Source organism: Cervus canadensis, chromosome 16 (assembly GCF_019320065.1).
Source record: "Cervus canadensis isolate Bull #8, Minnesota chromosome 16, ASM1932006v1, whole genome shotgun sequence".
NCBI classification, from domain to species: domain Eukaryota; kingdom Metazoa; phylum Chordata; class Mammalia; order Artiodactyla; family Cervidae; genus Cervus; species Cervus canadensis.
This window is the reverse complement of record NC_057401.1, coordinates 12228565-12251071: the sequence shown is the minus strand read 5'-3', so window position 1 is coordinate 12251071 and position 22507 is coordinate 12228565. Positions and strand designations below refer to the sequence as shown.

The 22507-nt window shown below is 41.4% G+C and overlaps 1 protein-coding gene across 1 annotated transcript in view; it reads left to right on the top strand.

Moving 5' to 3' along the window:
- MAST4 (microtubule associated serine/threonine kinase family member 4) overlaps positions 1 to 22507 on the top strand; it is a 608649-nt gene that overhangs the window by 169757 nt on the left and 416385 nt on the right. Inside the window, exon 2 of the mRNA XM_043488941.1 lies at positions 7936 to 8089. Coding sequence (XP_043344876.1) covers positions 7936 to 8089 — 154 coding nt within the window. The remainder of the gene's footprint in view (positions 1 to 7935; positions 8090 to 22507) is intronic.

Below are 22507 nucleotides of genomic sequence, written 5' to 3'. Positions count from 1 at the left end.
AACAATGACTGTCTTAACTATAGAACCTTATCAAATTTTAAAATGTTGTTTGTAGGCTTTGGTTTAAATGTAAATAAAACCCAATTTTGCAATAAAGTCATTTCAGGTTTCTCCTTTGATTCCTTTCTGGATGGAAGCAACAGAGCAGTTAATTAAGGTTACAAGTATAGTCTATGCAGTGGTACAATTATTCATTTATTTTCATATCTATGGATTCTTAGAATATTTAAAATCTAGAAACAGAGTAAATGAACAGTGTCTTCATAACTCTATGTTACTAGTCACTCTTTACTATGAGATCCCATCCATTATGTATGCAGTGACATTGGTGATCCCTTTGAACTAATGAACTTTGGCCTTGGGACACATGCATTCTGGATGGGTCTTTAAAATGCAGGTGCCACATCTTGAGAATCAGTGAAGAATTACCAAAAGGAGGACCTGATAGAAACAAGTGATATGCTAGTTAGGATAGAGTTAACAGGTCTACTAATTCATTATTAGGAATTACCTTCAGAGGTAAAGTCAAGTAAAGTAAAGTCGCTCAGTCGTATCCGACTCTTTGTGACCCCATGGACTATAGCCTACCAGGCTCCTCTGTCCATGGAATTTTCCAGGCAAGAGTACTAGAGTGGGTTGCCATTTCCTTCTCCAGGGGATCTTCCCGACCCAGGGATCTAACCCGGGTCTCCAGCGTTGCAGACAGACGCTTTTACCGTCTGAGCCACCGGAGGTAGCAGAGCTCAAAAATTAGCATATTAGTTTGTATATAGAAAAGATTCTTTGAAAAGATGCCATTTGCTCAAGCCTGAGGGTCTTCATGCATATAGTGGTCAACTTTGTCAAAATGTTAAAGACTCCCTTTAGTATTTTCACAGAGTAACATTTAATATTTGAAGCTGATCCAGTTTTTATCCCAGTAATTGAAACCCTTTATTGTGTATGTTTTTTTTTGTTGTTGTTGTTGTTTAAACCAAATACCAGAGATTTGCAATTTGTTCCTTCAACCATTTTTACAAGATGCCTTTTATGTAGAACAGTGGACAAAGAGAGGACAAAAGAGTAGTATATAATTTGATGTAACTTACTTCCGAGTGGGAGAAGAAGAATAAATATGAGAGGTCTAACATGCCACGTGGCAATAGATGCTATGGAGGAAAAATTGAAAAGGGCAAAAAGTGGTGGGCCTGCCCTTTTGTAACCAAGCAAGATCCTGTGGGACTTTCCTGGGACAGAACCCTATGGGGCCTTCCTGGGACAGACATCTCCCCCATATTCTCTGCTTTAGCTCCCCTCTGAAGTACCTATATAGTATGCTCAGTTGCTTTAGTCGTGTTCGGCTCTTTTGTGACCCTGTGGACTGTAGCCTGCCGGTTCCTCTGTCCAGGAGGTTTTCCAGGCAAGAATACTGGAATGGGTTGCCATTTCCTTCTCCAGGGGATCTTCCTGACCCAAGGGTTGAACTCACATCTCCTGTATTGCAGGTGGATTCTTTACCACTGAGCCACCAGGGAAGCCCCACCTAGATAGTAGTATCCGATGTATATTCCTGACTTTTTCTGCAGGAAAGGGAAGAAAGTCTTGCTTAATGATCACGAGCACCTAGCCCCCAACCTTCTGCTGCCTAAGGATTGATCATCATCGACCAGTCAGACACTTGTGCATGGGCAGATGATAAACCCTGGGATGCCCCGCCCTCACCTTCTCTTTAAAAATGCTTTGCTGAAACCCTTCAGTGAGTTCGGGTTTTTTGAACGCAGGCCACCCATTCTCCTAGTTTGGCCCCACAACAAACCTCTCTCTGCTCCAAACTCTGATGTTTCCATTTGTTTGACTTCACCATACGTGGGGCACTCAAACTTGCATTCAGTAACACATTTACATAGGGCAATTAGAAAGCCTTCCCCCCTCCAAAAAAAGAGTAACCTTTGAATAGAGACCTGGAGGATTGGGGGTGCATGGTGGCTAGTATCTGCAGTGCATCCCAGATATTGGAAGTGATGGGTGTAAAGGTCATGAATGGAAAGATGCCTGGGGCTTTTCAGGTCCAGCAACAAACGGAAGTGGAGTGAGTGGAGGAGTAGGAGCTGGGATCAGAGAGATGAGGGTAGAGGTGGCAGGACCTTGGAGGGCATTGTCAAGACTTAGGATTTCGTTTTGGGTAGAGGGGACGTCAGGAAAGGACTCCAAAAAGAGGATCTGGAACATCTGGCTTACGTTTTACAAGGGTCACTGGCGGCTGTGCCGAAAGTAGGATGGAAGCAGATTTATTGGGAGGCTATCACAAGAGAGATCTGGAAGGCAGAGATAGGAGTGGCAGCAGTAGAAATGGTGATGTGATTGGGTTCTGGATATATCTCAGAGGTTGAGTTAGGGGATTTGCTCATTGGCTATGGAGTAAGAAAGAGAAGTTTAGAGCAAGTGTAAGGTTTGTGACTTAAGAAGCTAGACAAAAGGAGTTGCCATTTACTAAAGTTGGAAAAATCTTTACTTTCTAAATAATGATGGCTATGTGAACATGTGTAAATGAGAGAACCTGTATGTTTGGGCAGGAAAGTGTCTGGAGATGAGTTTGGAGAAAACTGTCAGTTAAGAAGGCTGCAAATTCAATGTTCATCAAAAATTGTAACATGCCTTTTGAGAAAGAAATGGATGAAAAACTATAGTATATAGCCATAGAAGAATAAATCCATGGTTTGTGTTTGGAGATGGTGGTGATGGTGATGGCAGAGACACTAAATAAAGTGGTAAGACGGAATCTTGTAAATAATTGGCCTTTAATTCATCTTTGCTGATGGCAGAAGCCATAGTGTAATTGTGGTGGACTCTTCTGTTTTACTCAGCCTAATACTTGTAAAACCGCAAGCAATGGGTGGAGATGATCAATATAGAAAATTGATGTAGATTTTTGGTGATTAGTGCTTCTGTAGGACTGGTAATTTTGGAAACTTTCCCCCAAGTCTGTATCAGACTTGCAGTAGTTGTGTATTTGTTCTCTAAAACACATGTGTCCCATGATAGACTATTAGCAAAATTATTAATGATATGCAAATCAAAACTACAATGAGGTATCTATCACCTCACACCAGTCAGAATGGCCATCATCAAAAAGACTACAAATAATATAAATACTGGAGAAGGTGTGGGAAAAAAAGATTCCTGCACTGCCGGTGGAATGTAAATTAGTGCAGCCACCATGGGAAACAGTACAGAGGTTCCTTAAAGAAACAAAATATTTATCATATGATCCAGCTGTCCTACTCCTTGGCCTATATACAGAAAAGAAAAATACTCTTACGTTGAAAAGATACATGCACCCCAACATTCATGGCAGCACTACTTACAATAGCCAAAACATGGAAGCAACCTAAGTGTCCCTTGACAGATGAATGGAACCTGTTCCTGGAGAATGCACTTCAAAAATCCGGGATACTTTGTGGCTAGCAGCGTGTTAGGTGAGTATGTGACAAGAAAGAAGGGGCTGGCTTTCTAGGAGTCCACTGACTACTTGGAGAGGGAAATTAGCAATGTTTGGAGCAAGTGTGACAAGTGCAGGCTTAGATGTCCTTGAACATGAGTGAAAGTTGAAAAGACACCCTCTGTTTTCAGTTGAATTCCTTATAGTATGGAGACTTTGGAAAACATTAAACTGAAATCATTCAGAGGGCAATGTCCGAAGTGATATGTTGAATGTCTGCCGTAAGCTCCAGGGTCTGATGAATTGTTTTTAAAGGGATCATGAGTGTTTGAAACAGGACGAAAATGAAAAATATATTGCAAGGCTGTAGTGGACCATTTTGAGAAGCTTTGACTAATTGTAGAAAGAAAACTAGAGCCACTAACAGCACAGCAAGTTTGGAAAAATGATGTATTTAGAGAGAGCCCTCTTGGGAGTGTGATTTGAGGTGAGGAAGGAAATGGGATCCTGGAATATGGCACAATGCTTATAGGTTTTTCTGCTTTTACTGTGTTGGAAACATTTGCAGTTCTCACTGTTCACCGCCTCGATTTTGCCAGATTTAAAAAATAATACCCTCCTCTTGGGGTTGTGATTCTGATGAAAAACTCGGGCTTATGGACTAATAGCTTATGATTCTATATGTGATGAAATGGATTTTATTTACCTACACTTTCACCTTGATTTCCTTCTCTTTCTTCTTCATTTTTTCGTGTCTTTTATGGCTTTGTTGGAAACATGTAAGGAAATCACATAATTCCTCCTTAGGAATTATCTTCTTTCTTCTGCTATTTTTTCACCCTCTGTTAATTGGCGATATAACAGTCTTCCCCAGAGAAATTAATTATAATTCCACAAGCTGAAAAATTTAACTTCAGGTGAAAAATAAGTAGCAGAAGTTGATGAACCTTAAACAATAAATATGTGTATTTTATGCAGCTACCACTAGTAATTAAGAGAAAATGACAAAATGGGAGGAACCCTAACTTATTCTGAGGGGTTACTGGGGCATTTATACAGATAGTAGGGATTATGGAGCATTTTGTTGAATGTCTATGACACATTGCCACCTTGTGGCTGCAAGCTTTGCTTTCAGTGTAAAAGCAGATTTCTTAATATTAAGTCTGCATGATATTTTGTCTTATTCCTAGTATTTAAACTTCCCTTAGAAAAGGAAAGACTCATGACATACGAATACATACAATACAAGGCAAGAGAATTTAAGAGAATGGCCTCTTCTGTTCTTAGAAGAGGCAGGCTGAAGTATTGAGGGGTAGAAATTCACAATGTCTGCAACTAACTCTACTGTGGGATTGGTGCATGAAAGAGAAAGGGAGAGAGAGGGAGAACAAGGTTAGCAATTCACCACTCGTCAAGGGAATATGGTGTTCATTGTATTAAACTTTTCTGTTGTAGATTTGCTTAAATTTCCCCAAACTATTGACAGAAAAAAAGAAAAAACAACTGGGATAAGGCTATAGATGGAGCTAAGAAGGAGGCAGAATCAACCTCTGCATTGTGTAATGGACTGACTGCATTTGGAACCCAGACTGCATTCTGCATTTTCTAGTAGCTGATGTCTCACTGTCTAAGGTGCCCTTGCTACATTTCATTGTCCATAAGGTTTAAGGGCAAAGTGTCTAAGACTAGACAGAAATTGGAGTATCCTTGGAGGCCCTCCTAAGTAGGACACCAATGAAATGAACAGCACAGGAACAAATATTCCCAGAAATATAATCTGTAGTTCCTTTTCCCTGCTGCTCAGGGCAGATCCTGGAGTGGATGCACCACTAGTTTGAGGACCTCTCACTGAATTACTAGGTAGCAATGAAATGTACTAAAATACTGATTGGCAGTGAATTTCAGATGGTACTTATTGGCAAGTGCTTGAAATCCAGTTGTTCTGTGTTATCAATGAGTACAGCCGAGCTTGGGGGAGAGTTGACATCATATAATAGTTGAGTGAGCGTAATCTATGGTTCGATGGCATCACCGACTCAATCGACATGAGTTTGAGTAAATTTCGGGAGTTGGCGATGGACAGGGAGGCCTGGCATGCTACAGTCCATGGGGTCGCAAAGGGTTGGACACGACTGAGCAACTGAACTGAATTGAATCTACTTCATCTTAACCAGCTTGAGAGGAGTAACTCATAGGCAAGGTCAGTTTTTGTTTTTGCCATGGTTTTGAATATGCTGCATTGTGTAGTCAGACACATAAATGACTTCATCCCTGATTTATTTTTCCTATGAATACATCCATGAGAGTCTTAATCTGAAAATCTCTGACAGGTATAAGCAGATGACCTTCTTTCTACCCAAGAAAACAAGACATATCTTAGTTCAGTTCAGTTCAGTTCAGTTGCTTATTCGTGTCTAACTCTTTGTGATCCCATGGACTACAGCACACCAGGCTTCCCTGTCCATCACCAACTCCCGGAGCTTGCTCAAACTCATGTCCATCAAGTCAGTGATGCCATCCAATCATCTTATCGTCTGTTGGCCCCTTCTTCTCCTGCCTTCATTCTTTCCCAGCATCAGGGTCTTTTCTAGTGAGTCATTTCTTCGCGTCAGGTGGCCAGTGTATTGGAGTTTCAGCTTCAGCATCAGTCCTTCCAATGAATATTCAGGACTGATTTCCTTTAGGATGGACTGGTTGGATCTCCTTGCAGTCCAAGGGACTCTCAAGAGTCTTCTCCAACACCATAGTTAAAAAGCATCAGTTCTTTGGCGCTCAGCTTTCTTTATAGTCCAGCTCTCACATCCGTACATGACCACTGGAAAAACCATAGCTTTGACTAGATGGACCTTTGTTGGCAAAGTAATGTCTCTGCTTTTTCATATGCTGTCTAGGTTGATTATAGCTTTCCCTCCAAGGAACAAGCATCTTTTAATTTCATAATTGTGGCCCCACAAGAGACTGACCCAGACTTGCCCGTGAGTGTCCAGGAGTCTCCAGCAGACTCGTGGGTTGGCAGTGGCCTGCTGCAGGGTCCAAGGCACTGAATGTGGTGTGTGCCCTTTTGAAGGAGGTCACCATCATCTTCATCACCTCCACCAAAGTTTGGCCTCGGGCCAAACAACAGGGAGGAAACACAGCCCTGCCCATCAACAGAAAATGGGATTAAAGATTTACTGAGCATGGCCCCGCCCATCAGAACAAGACCCAGTTTCCCCCTCTGTCAGTCTTCTCAGGAAGCTTTCATAAGCCTCTTATCCTTATCCATCTTAGTGAAGAGGCCCTTAAAATGCCTGGCTTTGAGCAATGCTACCCAACTCTTCTTGTTTTTAAATTTCTATGAAGTTGACTCTTTTCTGTGGTAGTTGGAATATCCATGAATATCTTTTTAATTCATTTTCATTCTTAATAACTCTCTGAGTCTATGGGACTCGGGAATATTTAGGGCTCAGGAATATTTTTAATAACTATCCAGACACACATATATGCATATGTACTTACTTGGAGGAAACCATTTAAAAACATAGGGCACTATTCAAGTATGAAAGGTTTTTTTGTGAAAGCAGGACAGATCTTGAAATAAGTGTTGTGACACAAGGGATTCTTTTGTAGAAAACTGTCTTTTGAAGTAACTTTGGTTTCTCTGACTCTTGTGACAGATTTTCTTTTAAGAAACTATAAAGTGATCTAGGGATGTATTGATTTCCGCTAAGGGCTGTGGTGCTTAGAAATTTCCCTTCCCTACATACATTTGTGGGCACCAAAAGCCTGTGAATTTTTTTGTGAACAACCAGAGAAGTGACCTGTGGATTCTCCCTAGAATCTATAGAGCAATATTCTTCATTTTTTACAGGGGATCATGGCCCATGTTGTTGATGTTCAATCACTAAGTCATGTCCAACTCTTTGTGACCCCCTGGACTGCAGCATGCCAGACTTCCCTGTCCTTCCCTATCTCCTGGAGTTTGCTCAAACTCATGTCCCTTGAGTCAGTGATGCCATTCAACCATCTCATCCTCTTTCATCCCCTTCTCCTCCTGCCTTCAATCTTTCCTAGCATCACAGTCTTTTCCTGTGAGTTGGTTCTTCACATCAGGTGGCCAAAGTATTGGAGCTTCAGCATGCAGTCCTTGGCACATGAAAGGACATATTTTACATAACGACTCTGGATACACACACACCCATGTATAATGTATACATTTCATGTAACAATTCTTTTCCTTCCTTCCTTGGACTCTGATCATTTCTGTTCTGTTGCACTAAAAAATACTAGTCACAACCTACTAACTTAATTTCATAACCCACTAATATACCATGGCCCGCAGCTTGAAAAACACTGTGGTGGAGATTTTGCAGCCAACCAGATACTCTTTCAGAGGGAAGACTCAACAGTGGAGCCCCGGAGTCTCTAAACCAGGGCTGGGGGAGAGGGATTTAGAGAAGGCAAAGAAGGAAGTGTGCTGGCGGCAGGGGTCTTTCATTCATTCCCAGCAAGTGATGCCACTGTCCTCTCCTCTGCAGCTTGATCACATATTATCCCCTCCGCCCATGCCATTTCGGAAATGCAGCAACCCAGACGTGGCTCCTGGCCCTGGGAAGTCGCTGAAGTTTAAAAGACAGCTGAGTGAGGATGGAAGGCAGCTGCGACGGGGGAGTCTGGGAGGTGCTCTGACTGGTGAGTTGCGTGAGTGACCTGCTTAAGAGATGAAATTGTGTTTAGACAGTACGGGCTTCGCTGGTGGCCCTTATGGTAAAGAATCTGCCTGAAATGTGGCAGACCTGGGTTTGATCCCTGGGTCAGGAAGACTCCTTGGAAAAGGGAATGGCAACCCACTCCAGTATTCTTGCCTGGAGAATCCCATGGATAGAGCAGCCTGGCGGAGAGTCGGACACGACCGAACAACTAAACAACTTTCTAGTACAGTCAACCCTCCATATCGTTGGGTTCTGAACCCACAGATTCAACCACCTGCAGATGAAAAATATATATATTTTAAATTCTAGAAAGTTCCCTAAAGCAAAACTTGAGCTTGCTGTCTGCTGACGACTATTTACATTATATTTACATTGTATCAGGTATTATGAGTAATATGTGGCTTACATTATCCAGTAGGATGTGCATAGTTGATAAACAAATACTATACCATTTTATATAAGGGACTTGAGCATCTGTGGATTGGGTATCTGTGGGAGCCCTGGAACCAGTCCCCGTGGAGAGGTAGAGACGAGTGTAGAGGGTCCCTGATGACAGCAGAGTTCCATGTGTGAGCATCAGTCCCTTGAGGGGGTGCCTGCCCCTCCACAGACCATGTGGTAAAATCTAATCCAATTCGGAGAGCAGTTAAATTGAGGATTAGATTAGTAATCTTGACTGAAGTGTAATTTACATATTAGATATATTCATTCTAAGTGCACATGTGGTTGGGTTTAGCAAAGTTATTTACCAAAATATCTTGATTTTGGAACTACAACCAAAATCAAGATATAAAACGTTCCCTGCATCCCTTCCCTGCGCCCAGGCAACTCTCTGCTTTTGTCCATATTAATGGAATCATGTGGTACATGTTTTTTTGTGCCTGCTTTTGTTCAGTGGGTTTTTAACATTCATCCACGTTGTTAGTGGAAAAAGAAATGGCAACCCTTTCCAGTCTTCTTGCTTGGAGAATCCCATGGACAGAGGATCCTGGCAGGCTATAGTCCATAGAGTTGCAAAGAGTCAGACATGACTGAAATGACTGAGGATGCACTCACGTACATGTTATTAGCTGTATCTGTAGCATATGTTGAATTTTATAAGAAACTGCCAAACTGTTTCCAAAATGATTTATTTTTACTTTCCCACCACCAATAGGTGAGCTAATTACTCTGCATTCTTAACCACCTGTGGTATTGCTAGGCTTTTTAGTTTTAGCCATTTTAGTGGGAAAGTAGTTCTATCACATTCTGGTTTTAACTTATATTTTCTTGATGACTAAATGATGTCAAACATCTTTTCATGTGCTGATTGGACATTTGTATTTTTCCTTTGGTGAAGTGCCTGTTCAGATCTTTCACCCATTTTTTTCTTTCCCCTGTTTTTAACTTGTGTTGTTAAATTAATTGAAAAGCTAAAAATCCCTAAATCTATAAATAACTTTTATTAACTTGAAAGATAAATTAAAATTTTAAAAATTAAAATAACTTTATGTTTTTAAAAAATAACTTGCCATATAAATATTCATGTTATTAAACTTAATTTTAAATCACTGAAGGTTAGATTTCTATTCATTCTGAGTGCTTTTCCTCCTAAATATAAATATTTTGGGGGAAACTTTATTGTTTTTGAAACCCTCACACAAAGTTTTCTCTATGAGTGACAGTCTTGCTTGCCGGTTCATAAGTGACCTCAAAAATAAGTTGAGTTGTTTTTTTGTAACATTATGGATTTTGAGTTTTGGAGATGAAATTTCTGGAAACAAAAATGCTTCTATACCATGATCAGTCTAGAACATGTGACATAGTATGGGCACACTGCTGGGATCGAGGGTGAAACTGACCTCAGACCAAGGGGAAAAAATTCAAAAAATTGCTGTACCTCACTAACATTAAGAAAATGTTCACACTGGAGTTTTACTGATGTTCTTCTAATGCATATTAGGACATTTTTCTTGACTTTCATTTCTATAAATGCAGATTTTTTTAAAAGTAGGATATCCTAAAGGTTTAAGTATAACTCTTAGTTTCTTAGGGGAGGATATGGAATCTTAGAGCTTAAAAGACTCACCCCTTGCTTACTAATTTCACTTAGAAAATTTACTTAACTTTAGTTAAACTACTTTTGACCAACAGGAGGGAAGGAGTAAGGGTTCTCTCCAATTTTTGCCAAAGCAGTTTGCTTAAAACTTTCAAATAATGCAAAAGTATTATAAATACATGACCTGAAACATGAAATTTGGCCTTTGGGCTTCAAAAAAATACTGAACTTGATTCCAATTTTAAAATAACAAACCTCAAAAGCTCCAACAATTCTAGCCTTCTTATGTAATTTTGCTTGGTATAAAATTATTTTAGGTAATTAAATCTTTGGTAAGATAATTTTCAAAAATGTTTAGTGGGAAAAAAAATGTTTAGTGATCCTTGGGAGAGCTTTGAAAAAAAAAAATCTCTTGAACATCAGCCCATTTTAAAAAAACAGTCACTTGGAAATTATTTCAGAATATGAAGAGAAAACACTCTTACTTGGTCTTTTAGATAGCTTCGTTGAGGATTTAATGAAATAACATATGCAGAGCACGTAGCCTAGGGATGGTGGCTATTAGTGTTGTGTGCAGAATGTACTGAATTTAGAATTTTTGCAGTTGATGGGTAACTTGGGCTTTGAACATCAGTTTGAAACCTTCATCACCTGAGTTTCTACTTTGTGTCAGGCACTTTCCAGTGTCAGGTAGTAGAGAGGAGAGAAGAAAGATCATCTCTGATCACTAAGAAAAGTGGTTTCCACTAGTTTTAGGCAACTGTAAATAGTCACATACGATCTCCCCTTAGGATAGATCTTGTTGGTAAACTTAAATTAGTCAAACCAGTTTTGCCATCATAAATTTGTGGTATTAGATATTTGCACTATCAGTTTCTGTAGCTTAAAGACCAGTCACCTTCCTATTGTTTACCTTTATTTTGTTTACCTTATTGTTTACCTTTGTTTTATTCCAAGGTTTGTTTTCTTTTATGAGTTTTCTACTGCTTTCTTTGAAGCAAAGACTTTATGAAAAGCTAACTTTCACTGAGTCTGAAAATTTAGGTTGAAAATTTGCTACCCAATTATCCTTTATGAGTTTCACTAAACTCTTAGGTTGTTGAGAAGAAGATCTGTGATCTCCCTCATCTGTTCATCCCTAATGACAGCTAACATGAAGGATTTACTATGTGGCAGGCACAGTGTTTAGGGAATTACATTTATTGACTTACATCTCTGTGCTCTTATGAGGGAGGCACTCTTATCTCCACTTTACAGGTGAGAACACTGAGGCACAGACAAGCTGAGTAAATTGCACAAGATCATGAACTGGATGATGCCAAGATGTGAACCCAGGTTTTGTGGCTCACAGTCCATGCTTGTGGCCACTACTCTGGGCCTCGCATAGCTGGTACCCAATAGGTCTTTAATATGTTCCAGCAGGATTGATTGGAGTAATTTTTTCCAATTAATTGGACAATTTTTGCTCAGTTTATATCCGGAGCTGACTCAATTGTACAGATCCTGGTTTATTAATTACAAAAGGAAATTAAAAGTAGGCAATTAACACCCATATTAAAGCTTTAAAATTTACATATTCCTTAGCCCAGCCATTCTGTTCCTCAGATTTCATCACAAGGAAATAGTCATGAATATGTGTAGAGAATTCGCCTTAGTTATGTTTAGAGAGCACCATTAATAATAATAAAGATGGCAAACTATCTAAAATCTAGATATCTGGCAAAAGAATGTTGGTGAAACATAATATGGTATACACATAAAGTGGAAAACAGCCATAAACATTAAATCATGTTGCAAAAAATATTAACATTGAAAAAGACTCAATATATTTTTCATGTGAAATCTCCATATTGAATGGACTCATTAACTTTTCATAGGGCTTACTATAATTGTAATTAAATAATTATATTTTTAATGAGAGGGAGGAAAATAATTCCTATCTTCTAAAAAGTTTTCTCAAACTGAAGTTCAATCCATGACTTACTTTTGCCCCTGAGGTTTTCTGTGGCATCAGGTGGTATACTGGTAGACAACGATCATGCTACATAACCACAAAATTTCACTGTAAAACAACAGTACACATTCCTTCCTTTCTCCCCTGACTGCAGGTCAGCTGAGTTTGGGGTGATTTAGCCTGGTCTCTGCTGTGATGGCTTCCTGGGTCTAGCCTAGGTCAAAATCTGCTCCACGTGTCTCACCTCTTCCTTGAACCGGCAGCTACCCAAAATACTATGTTCCCCTTCTAAAAGATGAGAGCAAGGACATGTATATCCACCTGCACAGGCAGATTTCAAGTCTCTTCTGGCGCCATGTCTGCTAACTTTGTATTGGCCAAAGCAAGTCACATGATCAAGCCCTGGATCACGGGTCACAAGCATGCCCTCCCCACCATGACACCTCGCAAAGATGTAGATATATAACACAGTTGGGGAGAAATGAAGAATCGGCACCAGTAATTCAGTCTGACATATTAGCCTTCCTCTCTTTTTAAACACCATCTTTTAGAATGTTTACATTTACCTATTTTTCAGTTAAGAAAGTATCCGTGTTCATTGTGGACAGTTTAGAAAATACAGAGCAACATAAAGGGAAAAACTGTAAGACCATAATGCTACCATGCAGACACCCTTGATTGAACTTTTGACATTTTCTGCCCCAGCTAAAGCTTTGAATGGCTTGAGTAGTAGATCAGAAGAAAAAACAACCAGTACCTTTTATGCAGGGCTGGCATTTCAACAACAGACCTAGAGTTTACCATGCCCATCACTGCCTGCTTTTTTTTTTTTTTTTGAGTCTGCTGATGTTTTATATCTTCATGGCCCACAGCTTGCTAACTAGGCACCCAGAAGCATCGTGTAAACATTGACTGAGCTTTGGAGCCCCCTGATGAGGAAAAGAAGCATTATTCAAATCGTTATACAGGTTCTTAAATCTGAGCATGACTAAGTGGTAATGTGCCTGACAGTTCACAGCAAGGAAGCCGCAGAGTGAAGGGCAGAACCTCAGAATCTTGACTCCTGGCTTTTTGCTATGCAAATAATTGCCCTGAGTCCTAGTCCTGCATTCCATACGTGAGATGTCTGTGTGTTACAGCCTTAACAGTCAGAAAAGGAGGAAAGATTTCTCTCTCTTATGCAGAGTTGTGTTTTTCAAAACATAACTTGGGTTGTTTGGAATAGAAAACCAAGAGGAATCTGTGCATGTGCATCATGTGCATGTTATAATAAGATCAACTTTGTAGACAGTATAAATGAGAACTTCTAAAACTGTTAGCATCATTGTATTCTATCTGAGGGGAAAACTGAGAGATTTTTCCTGCGTGGACTGTGGAAATCAGTTGAAGGTAACATCTAAAAATTTTTTTAAAAAGCCACTTCAGAATGAGTTTTACTTTAAGAGGGAAGGGAGAAACAAATCATACAATCCCAGAAAACATTCTTTCCTGTAAAATTAACTTGAAGGATATTCTCTTTTAAGTGCTGCATAGGCAATCCACCCCAGTGTTCTTGCCTGGAGAATCCCAGGGATGGTGGAGCCTGGTGGGCTGCTGTCTATGGGGTCGCACAGAGTCGGACACGACTGAAGCGACTTAGCAGCAGCAGAGTTTAACGGGTTTCTCATCCTAAAGGCCTCCTGAGCTTAGTGGGCAAGTCTGAAAAAATTTAGATAAAAGCACATTTACATACAATATAGCTATGTTGTATGTAGCCTTGCAGTTGTTGTTCAGTCACTAAGTCCAGTCCAACTCTTCCGGCCCCATGGACTGTACCAGATTCCTCTGTGGGATTTTCCCAGGCAAGAATACTGGAGTGGGTTGCCATTTCCTTCTCCAGGGGATCTTCCTGACCCAGGGATCGAAACTACATCTCCTGCATTGGCAGCCAATTCATTACTTCTCAGCCATCAAGGAAGCCCAGGTAGCCTTGGTATTCAGTAAGTATTGCATCTGAATACTCTCCTATGTGCTCTGAATTTCTTCATATTTGTAATGCCATCAAAAGAATCCCTATGTACAAATGGTGTATATTAGGATAATACCACATGCTACAGCAAGCAAACCAAGGTATTTCTGGGGCTTAACACAGTAGTCACATATTTCTAGCTCATATAAGTTTTTTGGGTTATCAGGCTGCTCTCTCCTCTTGATAAGTTCATGCTCAGTTGTGTCTGACTCTGTACAACCCCTCTGGATTGTAGCCCGCCAAGCTCCTCTGACCTTGGGATTTTCTAGGCAAGAATACTAGAGTGGGTTGCTATTTCCTCTTCCAGGGCATCTTCCTGACCCGGGGATTGAACCCATGTCTTTTGCATCTCCTGCATTGGCAAGTGGATTCTTTACCACGGTGCCACCTGGGAAGCACCTGAAGAGTCAGGGTCCCACATGCCTTCCACCTTCTGCTTTGTTTCTTCTTTTATGGCCTTGAGATACTCTGTTTCTAGCTGGTGGAAGTGGAATGAGGGAGAAGAAAAACCTTTCTTGCTAGAAGTCCCATCCTGGAAGAGACACGCTGTATTTCTATTCCCATTCATTTAACAAGATCCCCTTGCACTCAGTTCAGTTCAGTTCGGTTGCTCAGTCGTGTCTGACTCTTTGCTACCCCATGAATTGAAGCACGCCAGGCCTCCCTGTCCATCACCAACTCCCGGCGTCCACTCAAACTCATGTCCATCAAGTCGGTGATGCCATTCAGCCATCACATCCTCTGTCATCCCCTTCACCTCCTGTCCCCAATCCCTCCCAGCATCAGGGTCTTTTCCAATGAATCAACTCTTTGCATGAGGTGGCCAAAGTACTGGAGTTTCAACTTCAGCATCAGTCCTTCCAATGAACACCCAGGACTTCAGGATGGACTGGTTGGATCCCCTTGCAGTCCAAGGGACTCTCAAGAGTCTTCTCCAACACCACAGTTCAGAAGCATCAATTTTTTGACACTCAGCTTTCTTTATAGTCCTACTCTCACATCCATACATGACCACTGGAAAAACCATAGCCTTGACCAGATGGACATTTGCTGGCAACGTAATGTCTCTGCTTTTTAATATGTTATCTAGGTTGGTCATAACTTTCCTTCCAAGGAGCAAGCGTCTTTTAATTTCATGGCTGCAATCACCATCTGCAGTGATTTTGGAGCCCAGAAAAATAAAGTCTGACATGGTTTCCACTGTTTCTCCATCTATTTCCTATGAAGTGATGGGACCAGATGTCATGATCTTAGTTTTCTGAATGTTGAGCTTTAAGCCAACTCTTTCACTCTCCTCTTTCACTTTCATCAAAAGGCTTTTTAGTTCCTCTCCACTTTCTGTCATAAGGGTGGTGTCGTCTGCATATCTGAGGTTATTGATATTTCTCCTGGCAATCTTGATTCCAGCTTGTGCTTCTTCCAGCTCAACGTTTCTCATGATGTACTCTGTATATAAGTTAAATAAGCAGAGTGACAATATACAGCCTTGATATACTCCTTTTCCTATTTGGAACCAGTCTGTTGGTCCATGTCCAGTTCTAACTGTTGCTTCCTGACCTGCATATAAGTTTCTCAAGAGGCATGGTAAAGAATCCACTTGCAATGTGGGAGACCTGGGTTCAATCCCTGGGTTGGGAAGATCCCCTGGAGAAGGGAAAGGCTACCCACTCCAGTATCCTGGTCTGGAGAATTCCATGGACTGTAGAGTTCATGGGGTCACAAAGAGTCGGACACAACTGAGCGACTTTCACTTTCCCCTTGCATAGGAAAAGAAAAGTGAAGTTGCTCAGTCATGTCCAACTCTTTGCAACCCCATGGACTGTAGCCCTACCAGGCTCCTCCGTCCATGGGATTTTCCAGGCAAGAATACTGGAGTGGGTTGCCATTTCCTTCTCCAGGTTAAGTGTTAGTCACTGATTCATATCTGACTCTGTGTGACTCCATGGACTGTAGCCTGCCAGGCTCCTTGCTCATGGAATTCTCCAGGTAAGAATTCTGGAGTGGGTTGTCATTCCCTCCTCAAGGGGATCTTCCCCACCCAGGGATTGAACCCCGGTCTCCTGCATTGCAGACAGATTCTTTATGGTCTGAACCACCAGGGAAGCCTGGGCTATTTAAGGCTAGTACCGGAATTGGGGGAGTGCTATGTGGACCCTGCTGGAATTGTTGTCTCTGAGGCCAGCTAAACAAGAGGCAGGAGAGACTGAGAAATGGATTTTAATAAAGAAATTGAGTGTGATTAACTTAGTTTTCAGTACATTAGTTCTGAAATGCCTATGAGGCACGTTAAATTGGAATGTCTGGAGAGGACTGTGCAGTAACAGAAGTGGAGAGTCATATTTTGATGAAGTGTGGATAAAACTTAGAGCGAACGAGCTTAGGAGCAAATGGCAATGAAGGACCTCGGGGTAACCAACGTGTTGATGAGAGTGCAGATAGCTCTTTTGAGAAGTTGTGCAGTGTAAGAGACTAGAGAGAATGGGTATGACCTGGAAGGATATGAGGGGACAGAGGGGGCCATCTTGATGTGGGAACCAGGCAAGTATGTTTGTAAGGTGTTGAGAATGGTTCAGAAGAGATGACAGCCAGAGAGGTGAAGTGATTTGAAAGCACCCGGCAGGGTGTCCAGAGCACATGTAAAACGGTTGGCCTTTGTAGAGAGAGAGGTGCTTCCTTCGTCATCATAGGAGGAAGGAGGAGAAAATGGATGCAAAAGCAGGTAGTTTAGGGACAGCCATACCATGAAATGGGCCTCCCTGATGGCTCAGATGGTAAAGAGTCTGACTGCAATATAAGAGACGTGGGTTCAATCCCTGGGTTGGGAAGATCCCCTGGAGGAGGGCATGGTGACCCACTCCAGTATTCTTGCCTAGAGAATCCCCATGGACGGAAGAGCCTAGCAGGCTACAGTCCATGGGGTCAAAAAGAATCCTATGCGACTGAACGACTAAGCACAGCACACGCACCATGAAATACTACTCAGTAATAAAAAGGAACAAACTACCAATTGTTTACTGGAAAAAACACACAACCTGAAAGTTGAGAATGATATTTTATTCAGTGGACTTGCTGAGGACTTAAACCAGCCTCTCAGACTGCTCGGAAGAGGTAAGGAAGAAGCCAGGATATTGAGGAGTTTTTGGAAACAACAACAAAAACTGGTAGCAGGGACATCAAACGATTAGTGTTAATTCCAGAAAAACACGCATCTCAAGTTAATGCATTTGGCACTTGTCTGTGGGAAGATGCAAGATTCTGGGCTCATTGAAATTATTCCTTTGATATGCACCTTAACTCTCTAGGGCCAGTGTCCTCTTCTCCACCCTGAATTCCCTCAGGGAGCACAGTTGGGCGGCAGCTGCCGTGGCAGCTGGCTCGATGTCTGTAACATCCTTCGTTTACTGATATGGAAGGTGACATTCTTCATCCACATCATGCATGTGACAACCTGGGTGAATCTCCAGAGAGTCATGCTGAGTTAAAATAAAAAAAAAAAAGAAAGAAAGAAAGAAATAGAAGAAGGAAATGGCAGTCCACTCTAGTATTCTTGCCTGGAAGATACCATGAACAGAAGAGCCTGGAGGTTCTGCAGCCCATGGGGTCACATGACTGAGCACACACGAGTGAGAGGGGTGGGGGAAGAAGGGTTGGTAGAACTAAAAAAAAAAAAAAAGAGGTTACATGCTATGTAATTTCATTTCTATACAATATTCTTGAAATTGCAAAATTGTAGAAGTAGAGGACCAATTACCAATTAGAGGTTGCTGAGACTTGAGGAGGTCATGGGAGGGAAGTAGGTGTGGCTATGAACTGGCAACATGAGGAATTCTGCAGTGGTGAAGATGTTCTAGATCTTGACTGTATCAATGTCATTATCCTGGCTGTGATTGTACACTACAGTTTTTTAAGATGTTATCATTTTTTAAATTGGGGTATAGTTGCTTTACATACAATGTGTTAATTTCTGCTGTACAAGGAAGTGAATCAGCTATGTGTATACATATATCCCTCACTGGACCTCCCTCCCAGCCCTTTAGGTCATCCCAGAGCATGGAGCTGAGCTCTCTGGGATTACAGTAACTTCTTACTACTATCTATTTCACATATTTGCAGGGCAGGCATAGAGATGTTACTACTGAGGGAAACTGGGTAAAGACTATCTGGCGTCTCTCTGCATTATTTCTCACAATTGCATGTGAACCTACAGTTACTTCAAAATAGGTTTAATTTTAAAATATGTCCTTTTCAGATAAGTGATTTTAATAAATTTTCTTTTCATAAAAAGCAGGTAGTTTAGTTGATTTAGCGCCTTCACTTCTCAGTGCCTGATGAGATATCTGGGTGGGTTTGGGGAGGGTTATATGGGAACTGACAAGAGAAGCAAGTCTGAAATGGTCTTAGAGAATAGGAAGGGGAGCTATAAATGAAGTAGGATTTCTTGGAAGCACTGGCAGCCCATATAAGGTCTTCAATCATGAAAGTGAAGTCTGTGTACGTGTTTGAGGGAAAGTTTAAGGCACCAGGGAAATTTTTGAACTGGGAACATAGTCCCACAGAACATAGCAGAGAGGCCTGGGGCGTGGTCACCCAGGAGAGCCATGGGGAGAGGGGAGGGAGCTGAGCTGTGTAAAAGTCGGGGAGGGGAGTTTTGCTGCCCAGCGTGGGATTTCCCAGGGGTAGAGCCAAAGCCCATGGGAGCTTGGAAGTGTGATGGTGTTGTAGCCTGAGCAGTGGGTAGGCTGTTCAACTTAGCCAGCCTGTGAAGGATGACTTGTACGTTAACATGATGAAATCTGGCCAGTTTAAAATGTTCAAAGGGCAAAAGTCTTTACAGTTGTTGTGAATGATGTTCTCATGATGCTCTTGATTTGCGCTCTTGGCCGTTGGCCAACAGGAAAAGGAACCTAGATCATTCATACTTAAGCTTATAGTGGCTTAAAAGCATCCTGCTTCTATTTGTTTTACTACTTCTCAATACTTACAAATTTTCTACTTAGAGGGCATATAACTGGGGGCTGGAATTCTTTTCAGTTGCTTTAGTGTTCTGTTTTAGAGATTGTAACGTTGTGTACTTCATCAACAATGGTTTATGAGGCTGGAGAGTATCTCTAACTATTTTTCTGAGTCACTGAACAATCAAAAGGCAAATCCATTAGCATCTTCTTTTTGGTGAGGGTGCGTGATTTTCAGTAGCCTTTAAAAATCACTTGCTGGAAAAAAAATAAATAAATAAAAATTAAAAAAAAAATCACTTGCTGGTAGTTCTATTTTTGGTTTCTGAAGGAACCTTCATTCTGTCCTGTATAGTGGGATGGGGGGTGGGTAGGAGGGGGGAGGTCTAAGACAGAGGGGGTGTGTATACACATAGTTGATTACATACAGCTGTGTACATGTAGCTGATTCACTGTGTTGTATAGCAGAAATTAACACAGCATTGTAAAGCAACTATACTCTTTTTAAAAAACAAACAAACCCCAAATCACTTGCTGTCTTCACTGCCCATTGTCAGTTTGTCTGGATATTTTATTTTCTATCTAGGTGTTCTAAATGGAAGATGGTGATTTCGGTGTATGCTGTGTTTGCAGTCTCTCCATATCGGAGTAGGAAGCTCTCCTGAGACTCCTACTTAATGGGGCTCACAGCTGTTAGCCCACTCCTTTGGCAGATGCTGCCTCCCCGTGGCTGGCTGTCAGGGGCCTTCTGCTGCAGCTCATCATCCATGCAGATGGCCTACCCATGAGCCATGGCTCCTAGTGACGGGGGTGGGGGGAAGCATCACATGGCGGGTCCCAAGTCCTGCTAGGGTCCCCATAGCAATTTCTCTCTCTTCCAGTCTCTCTCCCAGTTATCTGTTTCTTTTTCTCCCTCTCTCTCCCCATTCCTTCTTGTGTTCAAGTGTGATTCTATAAACAATGGACTTTGGTTATTCCTGCTACTTGGGGATTGCCAAGCGGCCTCCTTGTTCAGAGCCAGGCTGCAGAGTCCTATTTGAGGCTCAGTTCTCTCCTTCAGACATTTTGCACCACTGATGGCATCAGAGGAAGTGATGTCAGGGATGAGAGGAGAACCAAAGGAAGAGCCTGCGTGAGGACTTGAGGACTCGAATGTGTTGCTTGTATACCAAGAGTCAGATGAGAGGCTGAGCTATTTGCTTTTTTTTGTGTGCAGGAACTCCAGAGAGGACTGGCAGCTCTGCTCCATCAGCAAATCCAGCTCTTCAGCAGTCCTTTGTCCAGTTCTGTACCAGATAGAGTTTGAAGGACTTAAAATTAGTCCCAAGTGTTAAGAACAGATTGTTGCCAGAAGATCTGATTTCTCTTAAGTTTCTTGGAGTGCCTTCTGTGAGGCAAAAAGTAGCTTGGGCCTTAAATCATTGTGACATAGAATTCCAAGACTGCTAGCGTAGGAACATCAGTTGCATACTGAGATAGAGCTAAATTGTGATCACCTGCAAAATGTCATTCTGGACCTTACTGGGTATGTCGGATGTGATCAAAAACAGTGACTGAAATTCTTCAAAGTAACCCCAAAGAAGAGAGTGCCTAGTGGTCCTTTAAAGTTTTTGCTGGCATTATTTTAAAGGTTGTGTGTGTCCAAATGTATTTATATTAGGAAGTTCTCTGTACCAATTAGACTAATGAAGAAGCTTAACAGAACTAACCACAGATGCATGAACTAGGTCCCCAAGCTGTTTATCTCTCTCCCGATTCCTCTCCCAGTTTTCTCGGTCTTTCCCCCTTATTTCTTATAGTCAAGTGTGATTCTGTAAATGATGGACTTTGGGTTATTCCCAATTGAAAAAAATGAATTTATTGAATCCATATATAAAAAACTTAAGTTGCTTTTTCCTAAAAATATTTTTAGAATAGAAAATTGATTTCAGGTTTTTTATTGAGGGATTGAATTTTTTGAAGGGGCATAATCATATTCTCTGTTTTCTCTCCAGTTTTTTTTTTTTTTTTTTTTCCTTTTTTTTCAGTACATCCCTGAGAATCTGTTTAACTGATAGGGCAGACTGAGGCCTGAGCATGGCTGGACATGGTTTTCCTCTCCTTCATGCTTTGCGTACTTGTAGGTTCTGAGAAGCATGCTGATTCCAAGTTTTGAATATATGCAGTTGGAATATATATATATATATAAACACACACACACATAACTTGGATATATATACAGTTTTGTTTTGTATGTATGTTGTTTTTAGGAGGTGAAGCAATTTTAGACCCCTGTGACTCTTTAGCATATATGAGAAAGTCACAGAAGTTGAATGAATTGTATCACAGTTGAGAATATGAAGTTACGAATTTAAACAATGGAAAATTAGTATTGATTATTAAATCCCACATATAGCACTCTTTGAGTTATTAGTCAGGGGAAGGTAAGGTTGGGGAAGGCAATGAAAATGGTGGGGGCTGCCATTTCCCACCACACTGGTACCCAGGTGTGAAGTTGGACATAGGTAGCCAGCTCTTGCGGTGATGTCTTCTTATACAGTGGCACTAACTAACTAACTTCTTATACAGTGGCACTAACTAACTAACTTCTTGTACACAATCTAACTGCAGTGCCACTGCAGGAAGGTGCGTGTGGGCGCTAACCGCACATGTGCTGGAATCAGTAAGTCAGGCCACACATCAGTCCTCTGGAAGACACAGACATGGCAGTTGGCTGTAATACATAGTGACAGGGGAAACACAGATATGAAGGAGAATGGAATGACTCACACTGATGGGGTGTAAAGATGGGGAAGCAAGGGACTTGTCTGGCTGGGGAGAGTGTCTCAGCATCTGCACTGATTTTTCAGGGTGTGACGAGAAGGGCCTGCAATGGGGATCTGAGGCTTAGATTCTGGTCCCACATCAATTGCTCATAGCTGTGCCTTCATTTCTGGTTCTCAGTCTTCTCCTTTGTAAAATAAGTGCATTGAACCAGACACTTTCAAGGTCCCTTGGAGTTTAAGTAGTAAATGCTTTTAGCTCCCAAGAGGAGGAATAGTGGGAGTCTTTGCAGACACTGGTTTGCTTCATTTTCTCACGTCACACTTAGATCCTGGCCCCACTGTTGAGTGGGGAAGCCCACCTCCTTCCCTGGTGGCAGTCATTCAGTCCTCTGAGACTGAGCACACGAGGCCATCCATCTCCTGTTTAAAACTCATTTTCACCGGCTAATCAAAGATCAGGAATGTAGACTTATTTTTAACTTCCTGGATGGAAACTGAAAATGAAGCTGACTTTTTGTCATCTCCACAGGAACAAGAGTAGGCAAAGAAATGCAAATGCCACCAACCGGGATGTTTAAAGATTGATAAAAATTAGTGTTTCTGATGTGTTAATGACCCTGGTGGTGGTAGCCTGCATTTGTCATTGTCATGTTGTGTTGTCATTCAAGTACTTAATCAATG